This window comes from Hyperoodon ampullatus (genome assembly GCF_949752795.1).
Source record: "Hyperoodon ampullatus genome assembly, chromosome: 3".
NCBI classification, from domain to species: Eukaryota; Metazoa; Chordata; class Mammalia; order Artiodactyla; family Ziphiidae; genus Hyperoodon; species Hyperoodon ampullatus.
Genome location: NC_136916.1, coordinates 5,601,611 through 5,614,227, shown reverse-complemented (window position 1 = coordinate 5,614,227; position 12,617 = coordinate 5,601,611). Strand labels below are relative to the sequence as shown.

At 36.1% G+C, this 12,617-nt stretch overlaps 1 protein-coding gene across 1 annotated transcript in view; it reads right to left on the bottom strand.

The window, feature by feature from the left end:
* The window catches only part of CUBN (cubilin), a 276,969-nt gene that overhangs the window by 95,905 nt on the left and 168,447 nt on the right, over nucleotides 1–12,617 (bottom strand). The window contains exons 37-40 of the mRNA XM_079700464.1: nucleotides 11,987–12,192; nucleotides 10,571–10,755; nucleotides 8,186–8,378; nucleotides 2,150–2,347 (exon numbers count right to left, since the gene is read on the bottom strand). Of these exons, the coding sequence (XP_079556590.1) occupies nucleotides 2,150–2,347; nucleotides 8,186–8,378; nucleotides 10,571–10,755; nucleotides 11,987–12,192 (782 nt within the window). The remainder of the gene's footprint in view (nucleotides 1–2,149; nucleotides 2,348–8,185; nucleotides 8,379–10,570; nucleotides 10,756–11,986; nucleotides 12,193–12,617) is intronic.

Sequence of the window (12,617 nt, the reverse complement as noted above, 5' to 3'; positions counted from 1 at the left end):
CAAATGTTCACCTCCAGAGACATCAGTGAGAGCTGGGTAACCCCCACAGCCCTTTTTCCTTTGGCTTTTCTCTTGATTATAAATTTTGATCAGAACAACTGTCTCAGTCAAAGCCTGAATGGAGCAAGGACTTAGATTCCTTGGCTGGGAAAATATGTTGTTTTTTCCCTAAGGCAGAGAATTAATTAATTTGAAACCTCAAAAAAGAGAAAAATAGAATATGAGACATGAGGAAATTTGCCCTTTCACTCAACTAGCAAAATGATTCTTTTTTGACATTGACCACAACCTAAAACTTACTCATTATTAACTAGTTTAGAAAACAAGTTATCAAATGTAGTAGCACAGCTATAAATACACGATGCTTGGAAAGGCATTCTTTACAGGGGTTCTGACCTCTGGAAACTTTTGCATTTTTTATCATTCAAAAATTTATCTGTGACTCCTTTTGCATTGTTATCTTCATTATGCTATTTTGCTACACATTTCACCCCATATCTGTTGACTTATTCTCTAATTAACTGCATCACAAAGCTTTGAAGCTTATTATATGTTGTTACTTATTTCACATGTGTATATTTTATCTCTTAATGAGACTGAGTTGGGTCTGCTGATTTTCATTTCTTTCCTAAAGAAAGAAAAAAAGAGGAAAGATATAGTTCTTCTGGGCAATGTGCTGATAGCAGATAGTTGATAGGAAAAGGGGGGAAAGTTATGGTTTACCATCTGATCACGTTTGTATGACTGACTTGAGTCTTTACTTACTGCCCAGCTCCTACAGAAGGAAAGTAAAGCACCTCTGCCATTTGATTTTTCCCACTATACTTAGTGGGGGTCTAGGGTTAAGGGGATAAGGGGGACATGAAAATGCACATTAGCCACCAGTGGGCCAAAATCAAACACATGTTTTGGTCCAAAAAAAAAAAAAAATGCTCTGAAGCATTTTTCATTAATCGCCAAAATTTAACAAACTGAGAAGTTCATAGAAAACTCTATGCTCCTCATATCTCTTGGAAAATAAGATCCATAACACTGAACCTGCACTCCTAGTAGCTGCCCCTTTGATCTGTCCTCCAGTTTAACACCTTACTAGATGTCACCTGCTGTCTAGGCAGGCACTGGGGTTGCAATATGTGTCATGCTGGGCAGTGGGTCCCCAGCTTCAGAGACTCTACCACCGGGAGGCAGGGACCCAGGTCAGGCAAGGGGAGCACCTCACATCGGGGGCAAAGCTTAAAGAGGTGCCAGAGACCTCAGAAATCAAGATAAAAATATTTTAGTACCATATTTCAAAAACTGAAATTTAATGTAAAATGAACAAAATATTAACATTTTAAATAAAGACAGGATCTGACTCTGTCCAATCCTGCCTTACTCTCCTCACCCTGATCTTAACCTTTACTGGAGACAGATCTAGGACCCATGCAAGTTTCTAGTTTAGTTGGTCTGGGGTGGGGCACAGAATCTGCATTTCTAACAAGTTCCCAGGTGATGCTGATGCTGCCGGTCTGGGGACCTCACTGTAAGAGACACTGACTAAAGGATATGGCCTCCCTATTCTCCTCTGTTCCATGCAAATCGTGAAGCACAATTCTGTGCATCTTGCATTGAAGCATTATTTATATCCCTCACTCATCACACAGCAATACCACACCTGGGTACAGAGGAAAAGATGAAAAAATATTAGCCCTTAATCCTACCCATTCTACCCAGAGATTCAGTACACAATAGAAACTTGAATGCATTGCAATTTTAAATACTTTTCACACTTGGATCTTAAAGCCATAGGTATAAAATATCAAGATTTATTTCCATAGGCTTTCAACAAGAAAGCAGCACAACCTGGAAACTCAGATTATAATTTCCTACTTAAACCACAGGGAGTGTTTCCTCTTGGGAATGTAATGCTCTCCCTAACATAGTGTGTGGATTATTTTGCTCCAGGCAATTTAATTCTTTCCTTATGTCCTGCAGAAATGGTGGCCAATTCTAGTATCTCATGCTTTCACTGACCATAATACCTGTGCATTTCTATGCACATGGATGGAAGCAGTAAACAAGTATGATTATAACTGAATGTACCTAAATGTGTGTCAGGGTTGAAACTTGGTAGTTTTTTGTTTTATTTTGTTTTTTAAACGTTTCTCACCATCTCTTATCACAAGTTTATCATAGCTGCATGTACTATGAGATTCAACGTCCAGGGAAAGGATGTTGAGCTCCACAGTAGAATCAGGGGCCTGGATAAGCCACATACAGTCAGCGCCATTACTGTAGCTTTCAGGCCAGCCTGGGGAGTAAAGAAAGACGGGAGCATCTCCTGTCTGCAGGAACCCACCACAAGCACCTGCAGAATGAAAAGCAACATCGTTGAAATACCTCTGGCAGAAAAGAAGGTGGCATTTCACTTCAAAGCCACAGTTCTATACTGAAGCAACCAATTAAAACAATTTTCGCAAAGAAATTTATACATATTTTATTAAAGCCACTGATTCAGACAGTTGTGATTTCCATAATGTTTTGAAGAAAAACACACTGTATTCTACTTTTTTCACCATAGTTTTACCACTTAACCCAATTATTAATGAGTGCCTATTATTTGTCAAGCATGAAGTAAGTCCATAGGGAAGACCCTATTATTATCGTTACCGAGGTAGAACTTTGTTCATGTTTCCAGTGTGCTTTAGTCTTCACCTTTTTTTAGCATAGCTATTCATCATGTAATTTATATTAGGCAATTTTGAAAAAAAATTCTATTTGGTGAAATGAAGCATTCAAAAAAGTTTGTGAGCTTATAATAACAACAGCCTTTTTTTTTTTTGCTTTTTAAAAAACAGTTTTGTTGAGTTATTATTCACTCACCATAAAATTTACCCTTTTAAATAGTAATTTACTCTTTTAAATAGTTCAGTGGTTTTTAGTGTATTCACAAAGTTCTGCAACCATCACTGCTACCTAATTTTAGAACATCTTTTCACCACCCTGAAAGAAGCTGGATACTCTTTACCACTGATTCTCTGTTCTCTACTCCACAAGTCTATGGAAACCACTAGCCACTACTTTCTGTCTCTATGGATTTGCCTATTTAAGACATTTTATATAAATATAACCATACTATATGTGGCCTCTTGTGACTGGCTTCATTCACTTACCATAATATTCTAAGGTTCATCTGTATTCTAGCATGTATCAATACTTCTTTCATTTTAAGGCAGAATAGTATTCCACTATACGGATATACCATGTTTAGTTTTTCCATTCATCAGCTGTTTGACATTTGGGCTCTTTCCTCTTTTTCACTATTTATGAATAATGTTTCTATGAACATTCGTGTATAAATTTTTGTGTGGACATATGTTTTCAATTTTCTTAGGTATATAACTAGGAGTGGAATTGCTGGATTGTATGGTAACCCTGTGTTTCAATCTTTGAGGAACTGCTAAACTGTTTTCCAAAGTGGTTATAGGATTTTCCATTTCCACTAGCAATGTACAAGGGTCCCAGATTCTCCACATCTTTGTCAACAATTGTTATTGTCTGTCTTACTGGTTATAGCCATCCTAGTGTTAAATACATATTTTCTAGTATATCACTTTAATTCATTTGTTCTTTATTTAACTGTATATTTTCGAGTCTTTTCTGTGTGGTTGTTCAGAGGATTACAATTAATATCTTAAGTTAAGACAATGTAGTTTGGATTAATATTAACTTAATTTTAATAGTATACAAAACTTGGCTATAATATAACTCCATTCCCACCCACCCCCCCCTTTATGCTATTATTGTCATAAAATTATATATTTAAACATGATAAGACCATCAGCATAGTTTATTATTATTGCCTTATGCAGCTGTCTTTAAATCAGATAGCAGAAGAAAAGAGCTACAGATGAAAATACATTTATACTGCCTTTATATTTACATATGTAGCTGTCTTCACTACCTACTGTCTAGCAGTAAAGACATGCTAGGGTCATTTCATTTCATTCTGAAAGCCTCCCTTTAGCATTTCCTGTAGCATAGGTCTGCTTGCAATGAATTCTCTCAGTTTTCATTTATCTGGGAATGTTTTAATTTCTACTTAGTTTGGAGGATACATTTTCTGGCTATAGAATTCTTGATCAACAGTCTTTTTACTTCAGCACATTGATTATGTCATCCCACTGCTCTGACCTTCATGGTTTCTGATGAGAAATGAGACGCTAACCTTGCTGAGTATTGTTTTTACAAGATAAGTGATTTTCTCTTCGTGCTTTCAAGATAACCCCTTTTCTTTAGCTTTGATAGTTTGACAGCAGTATGTCTAAGTATAGATCTCATTGAGTTTATCCTACCTGGAATTCTGGGGATTCTTGGATGTGTAGATTAATATTTTTCATCAAATTTGGGATGTGTACAGACATTATTTCTTCAAGTATTCTTTTTTTCCCTTTCCCTCTTTCTTTACCTGGGACTCTCATTATGCATACATATGTTGGTATAAATGATAGTTTCTGAAGCTCTGTATAATTTTCTTCTTTCTTTTCCTCAACAGGATAATCCTAACTGACCTACATTCAAATTCAGTGATTCTTTCTTCTGCCTGCTTAGATTTGTCATTGAGCCCACCCAGTGAATTTCAACTCCAAAATTTCTAGTTGGTTGTTTTTTCTTTCAAAAATATCTATCACTTTATTGATATCTTCTATTTGGTGAGACATCATTCCCATACTCTTCTTTAAATCTTTAGACATTCTTTTAGTTCTTTAACATATTTACAATAGCTTATTTAAAGTCTTTGTTAAGTAAGTCTGACATTTTGGCTTTCTCCAAGACAGTTTCTATGGATTTGCTTATATTCCTTTGCATAGGCCATACTTTGCTATTTCTTCATGTGTCTCATAATTTTTTGTTGAAAACCAGACATTTTAAACAATGTAATGTGGCAACTCTGGAAATCAACCCCTCCCCCAAAGTTTGCTGTCACTGCTCTTTGTTCAGTGGCTTTTGTGCACTAATTCTGTAATGCCTGTGTTAATTGTTGTGCGTAACCATTGAAAGTCTGTGTTCAGGTTAGTGATCAACAACTGATTAAATAGAGATTCCTTTAAATGTCTTGAACCAATAATTCTCTCACTTTTCTGAGTGCCTGTGTGTGTGCATGTGGGTGTGTGTATTGGGATATGCCTATATGACTCTAGAAGACAGTTTATAACTCTGGCTTAGAATTCACTTTCTACTTTCACAGAGCCTTAAGATCCTACAGAGGTGAGAGACTGGGGCCTTCTCGAGTCTCATGTTGGGCATGTTTATAGCCCTGCACATGAGTGGAGCATTCTATGTTCCCAGAAATATGTCAAAGCTTTTCAAAGCCCCCTATGGATATATCACTCCCCAGTTTTTCTTTTTACATTTTTGGTCAGCCTCTTATTAGCTGTAACTGGAATCACTGCCACATGCAGTTACGATGTTAAATAACTTGCCACTGACGATTTTTAAAAAACACCCCAGAGATAGGGCTTTTGCGCAGAGCACACTGAGTCAGGTCAGATGAAGACAAGTCCTGAGAATGGAGCTTTTCTAGGAAGCTGCCAGACAGGTTAAATGATAGCAATTCCTTAGGGATAGGATGCTTTCTGGAGTTCCAGATCTACTCCACCCCTTCCAATGGCTGTTAGGCTGCTGATTTTCATGGCTAACGTGGTTGTGAGGCTATTGTGAGGTTACTGCAAAGCTAGGACAGGGAGAGAGATGGGAATAGGGAAAATTAAGATGCCAGAAAGTTGTCTACTGTCACTCAGACTGAACCATTTTTCTTGAATAAACACTCTTTAGGTTATTGCAATTTCTAATTAATTTCCAGAGTTCTCAAAAGTTGATTTAAAAATTTTTTGCCAGTGTTCTCATTGTTTTTCTGCAAGAATAGATTTTCCAGAAGTTTATGACTCTTATACAATACATGTTTGAATCTTGCTAGGGCCACCAAGAAATGAATGTAAAATTTATAGGACTAGGTCCTAATTACTTTATCCTATTACTATATAGGCTGTAGAAGTTTAAAAATAAAATAAAGTAAAAGCAATTTCAAAGTATAAGATCCGAATATTAACCAATATCTTCAAATGTTAAGATTTTCCTTTACATAAAATATTTCTTATCTTGAATTTATAAAAAGCAGTTATCATACTAACTAACTATAAGCTGTTTGTGCTGTTTGTCAAATATTCCATTTTTCCTCACTTCCAAACATATGGTGAAATTGCATTTCCTAATACTTCTGCGGTTGGGTGAGGCCATTTGACCAGTTCTGGTTTATGAATCATAAGAAAAATGACATGTATCACTTTTAAGCTGAACACTTTTAGACTGAGGCATGCCAGGGCTCTCTTTCCTCTTGCCATGATCACAGGTAATGTCCCAATGTCAGATCCAACACCCAGTTAACCCAAGAGGGTAACATGAACAAGTAAGAAGTCTTGTGTTTTTCAGCTATTCAGAGTTTGGAATTATTTGTTACTGCAGCATAACCAAATATGTCCTGGCTGATAAGCTAATATTTTCCTACTTGGCATGTTTAATTTCCTTCACATGACCCTAGTCCACATTAGGCTTATTTTCCTTTGACTGTTTTTTGCTTTGTCATTTAATCATTTAGTTACTATATCATTATTTAACTGAATGCTTTATCTTTGCCAATTACTTTTGAACTCTTGGAGAGTAGAGATTATATCTTGGTTTCCTTTCTTAGTTGGTATACACTTACCTCAGCCTGTCTATAACAAACGCTCTACCAATATTTGTTGAATTAAATTTAATGTATGTTCGCATAAGGAATGCTAATGTTACAGTGTTCAATATATTAATACAATTTAAAACAGTAAGCTTTTTTTTCACTTTAATGAAAGTGTCAGAATGTGCTATGATCATGAGATAATCATTTACACCAACTAGGTAACTAGTAAACTATAAAATTTTCTTATCCTTTTATTTTTTCTTTTGCTTGTTTTTCATTAAAAGAAATGAGATTTATGATACTATACTATACTCACTCATCCACTTAAATCACATAATCATGGAATATATGTATGAGAAGAGAACTTTTTTTGAGTACTACAATATACTTATTGATATAATGTTTTGCATGAGTGATTTATTCTGTAACTTTAGATTTGTGGACATAAAAGAAGCTTAACTCAAGTTTACTTATAAGAGCTATCCAGTCTTAAATGGATAGCTCTAAATTACATTTGGCAATCTTGCTGATGGCTCTTTGCTCTTAGATAAATAGATTAATATTTTAAGGAAGAGTTTCATAGTCAATGTTATGAAAGCACCTTGCAAGAGAGGTGAAAATAACATCTTAGGACAGAATGCTAAGAGGCATTAAATAAATATAAGTATGAATTACACCTTCATCTGTGATCTCTGCTGGTACAAATTCCCAAGAAGCTAGAAGCAAACAGACTCTAATCTTTTAGGGTCTGTTTAGTCTTAGAACAAGTTCAAAGTCTGAATATTCTTCAATGAGATCCAATGATAATATGTCCCAATCAAATATTTCAAGGAGTGAGAATATGCCATGAGAAATATATGCTGAATTTATTCTATGTCAACCCTCAGATTCACAAGAGCCATTCAAAAGTGTTTAAACAAATTTTCAAAAGAAAAGTGCAGTCTCCCAAAACACAGCTTACTGAGGGAATTTAAAATGTCTTAAAAGTAGTAAAATGAAAGCTTAAAATTTAGGCCAACTTTACCTTGAAACATGAGGGTTTACAACCAGCTAAGGACACAGTGAAGCATTTCTGAAGACACACTTAAAATGTAACATAGAGGAAAAACAGTTACTTTCATTAGTTGATCCTAGTGTGTGTGTGTGTGTGTGTGAGTGTGGTACCTGCAAACCAAACTTTCAGAGATCTCTAAAGCGATTTCTAGAAATTGTAAGGAGAATATCTTATGGACATCAAACCCTTAACTATTATGGAAAATATAATGGGAAACCAGAAATTTTTTTGAAATAAACATCTAATCTCTAAGTATTTATGAAATTAAAAGGACACCTGAACATATGGAGGAAGGGTTTTGAGACTGTAATTACTCTTCTTATTCATTTGTGTATTTGGCCCTTATTAGTAGGAACTTTTGAAATATTAGTCTGCACATATCAGCCCCTAAAAAGAATTTCATTTATTACCAAACACACCTGTAGCAATGGTAGGTAAAGGTCCAACAGAGGCATTCATTGCAAACCACTCCAAAAGGAATCCTTTCCCTGAGATTGAAGAGTCAGAAGAAAACTGAAATGTCAAAGAACTTCCAGTGGAGCTCAAAGAGTCAGTCTGGGTACCACAGTAGGTTCCAATCAGGCGGGAATGAATGCCAGCCCCATCATAAATCTGCATGGAAAAGACAGAAAATAGAGCACTGAACTCAGGCAATCACTTCCATTTTTCTTCATAAATACAAAACCAAAAGGATAACTTATAATTTTATCATCATGGAAAAAATGATAAACCAGTAAACATTATATATCAGTTTAAAATAGAAAGTGTCATGAAGTATAAACTATGATTGCAAGTAATTAAATGTGTTTTAAAATTATCTATATCTTTCCTGCAGAATTATATTAGTAACGATGCTCCATGTAATATAGCTCATTATTCGATTTACAGTAAAATTCATGGGTGGAAAAGTAGGAACCAGGATAGTGGCACAACAACAGTGCCTATTAAATGTGCTTTGGGGCCTCAAAAGGGAGGAATTAGGGAGAAAGGGGAAAAGTAACAAGAAAAAGGAAGAGTCTAATGAGAGAAAGTGGCCAGGTATCCTGAAGGAGTTCACATTTCCAAAGAACTAAAGCAGCAGAATTAATAACAACAAAAGAATCACAGCTTGTGAGGGCTCAGCGTACTCAAAGCACGCAAGAAATCTCTTTCATTTGGTTGAAAATGTTAGACTACATAGTTAGAGACATATTTTGTGATAGTTTCCAAATACATAACCTTGAGCATGTTTATTTTTTTCTTCACATGTGGATGGATCTCTCCAATTACATTTCATATCCTTCCCTCCATCTTGTAAATAATTTGAACAAGTCCGTCATAAGTGTTATTACATATTTCTCTACTGAAGCTACTATATAAGCTCAGATGTCAAATTAGCTAATAATTATTTCCAACTTACTGAGCATCTATCAAGTACTAGGTTCTATGTGAAGCACTGTGGACCTAAAATACATAAGACAGTATCTTGGCCCTCAAGAATCTGATAGTAAAATAGTGAAACCCATAGAAGCAGAAAGTAGAATGGTGTTTACTAGGAGATGGGGGGAGCGGGGAATAGGGAGATGGTCAAAGGGTACAAAGTTTCAGTTATGCAAGATTAATAATTGTGAAGATCTGATGTAGAACAATGTGACTATAGCTAGTATTACCATGTATATACTTGAAGTTTGCTAAGAGGGTGAATCTTAAGTATTCTCACCACACCAGAAACAAAGAAGAGGGTAAACATTTGAGGTGATGGATATGTTAATTAGCTTGATTGTGATTATTATTTTACAATGTAAAATGATAAAATATCATATATCAAAAGACTTAGTTGTACATCTTAAATATATATAATATTTATTTGTCAAATATACCTCAATAAAACTGGATAAAAAATAATCTGATAGGGCTTCCCTGGTGGCGCAGTGGTTGAGAGCCCGCCTGCCGATGCAGGGGACACGGGTTCGTGCCCCGGTCCGGGAAGATCCCACATGCCGCGGAGCAGCTGGGCCCGTGAGCCATGGCCACTGAGCCTGCGCGTCCAGAGCCTGTGCTCCGCAACGGGAGAGGCCACAACAGTGTGAGGCCCACATACCGCAAAAAAAAAAAAAAAATAATAATAATAATAATAATCTGATAGTGTTTCTGGAATTGATGCAGTTGCCAATGTCTGGAAGGCAATGATCACCACAATTTTTATATACTTATATTTACTTACTTTAAAATGATTGTTCCAATTTTTAACACTCTAACACGAGAATAAACAGGGTAATGGGATATAAGATAGAATAAATTCTTAATTAAGACACATATAGGGCTTCCCTGGTGGCGCAGTGGTTGAAAGTCCGTCTGCCAATGCAGGGGACATGGGTTCGTGCCCCGGTCCGGGAAGATCCCACATGCCGCGGAGTGGCTGGGCCTGTGAGCCATGGCCGCTGAGCCTGCACGTCCGGAGCCTGTGCTCCGCAACGGGAGAGGCCACAACAGTGAGAGGCCCGCGTACCGCAAAAAAAAAATAAATAAAATAAATAAATAAATAAATAAAAGTTAAAAAAAAAAAAAAAGACACATATACATGCTTAGATAAAGTCCAACAGAAAAATTATAATAATGTGGAAAAAAAGTTAGTTACAGAATCAAAGATAATAATTATACTACCAGAATTACCATTGTTCAGGTAACCTGGAAGGGGTATTCGTGATGTAGGGTAGACCATCCCCTATGACTTGTAAATGCTTGAATAGACATTAACTTGGATCTACGGTTGCCAATAGCAATTCACCAAAATGTATAAACATCAGTTGCTCTTGGAAACTCACCTTTAGTTTGTCATAATAGCAGTTGAGTGTTGCCTCCATGTCCATCTCCAAGATTCTACCATGGATAACCTGAGATTCATTCACATTCACTATCCAATGGTAATTGGAGTTGGGGGGGTAATTTCCAGGCCATAAGGGAGAGGCAATTTTCCCCTGAGTTCCCACAATATTATCATTGCCAAATACTAGGAAGGCAAACAGAGTCATAAATCAGACCTACTTAGAACAGCTCTTTAATCAAATGAAAGAAACAAAAGGCAAGGGGTGTTAAAAAGGATGGACTTTTAATTGACTGCAATTTCTTTCCTGAACACTGAAAGAAATACTGCTTCCCTTTTGGTTTCTCTGCTATCTATTAATTCTTTGGAGAAGAGTGATATTGTGAATGGAATTCCATCTCCTTAGAAGACTACATGGTGTGAACACAAGCAATAGCGTCCCATGTAAAATTGGGTTCCCAGACCCCAGGGAACTTGGTGACTTGGGAAGGGGTATTACCAGCCCTATTCTATAATTCTGGTTTACCTATTTTACTTCATGTTCAAAAAGAACGAAACATGTTTTTTTTTCTTTAACTATGTAAGAGAAACTGACATTTTCAAACAACATATAGAGTAGCTATTAATATTTAACATTTTATCCTATTAGAAGAATATCCTGTTATTACAATATCTGAGCACTTAGGAATATCCTAAAGTAATACTAAACGTTTCTTGTGTTTTTTTAAATTAATTTTTATTGGAGTATAGTTGATTTACAATTCGTGTTCGTTGCTGCTGTACAGCAAAGTGAATCAGTTATACATATACATATATCCACTCTGTTTTAGGTTCTTTTCCCATCTGGGTCACCACAGAGTATGGAGAAGAGCTCCCTGTGTAGGTGCTGATTAGTTATCTATTTTATGTATAGTAGGTGCGTATATGTCAATCCCAATCTCTCAGTTTATTCCACCCCCCCTTCCCCTTTCCCCCTGGTAACCGTAAGTTTGCTTTCTACATCTGTGACTCTATTTCTGTTTCATAAATGGGTTCATTTGTACCAGAGTAAATATTTTTAACTTGAGGGATATAGAGTTTATGGGATCAAATGAAACACATTTGATATAAGTATACCAAACTGAAACGATGATACATTAGAAAACTCCGTATTGCAATATCATGAAAACTGTTTAACTTAAAATCAGGTAGACACTAGAGCTTTAAAAGAATGTTAGAACCTCTGAGAATGCTCTCCCTGGCTCTTTATGAGTCATTCATATATAATTTAATTTTTCTAGTACATTATATAATAAAGTAATTCCACAGAGACATTAAACATAGGGGAATTGTTCTTAATGCATTACTGAAAACATTGCTATCCTTCTAGTTTGTAGGACACATTCTGGAAGCCATTACTAAAACAGAACCAACTCACTGTTGGTAAATGCAGCCTGGAAGCCCATGCCACTGCCTGAGCCATCGGAGACAAATCTGATCCACAGGATGTGCCCAACAATGGATGAATAATTGAGAGGGAGGACATTTCCACAGTATCGTCCCACCAAGCGACCAGTGGCGTTTCCTTCCCGGATCTCCACAAAATCTCTGCTACAGTCTTGAGACTCCTCCAACTGGAAAGTTCTGATTGGAAAAAACAAAATTAGGGATTTAACTGATAAAATAAATTTTGGGATTATCCTGAATCACTTGCTGGGTTGACCTGTTTGGTTTTTAAATTTTTTCTTTAACTTTAATCACAGTGTCTTTTAGCTAACTCAAAACATTTCTTACACTCAAATGTGTTGAAATGGCGATTCAAGAGATACAAAGACAATTAATACACTGCCTTCAGGGAGTTTTCTTTCTGGGGGAAAATTGGGCAAGAAGATAGAAAAAACCATGTTAGAAGACAGAATATCATGCCATTAGAGCTATTTTGAGGCAGAGGTATCACATGCAATTGTGAGGTTCAGTAATAGCTTGATGGAGAGATTTTTTTTTTTTTTTTTTTTTTTTTTTTTTTGGTACGCGGGCTTCTCACTGTTGTGGCCTCTCCCGTTGCAGAG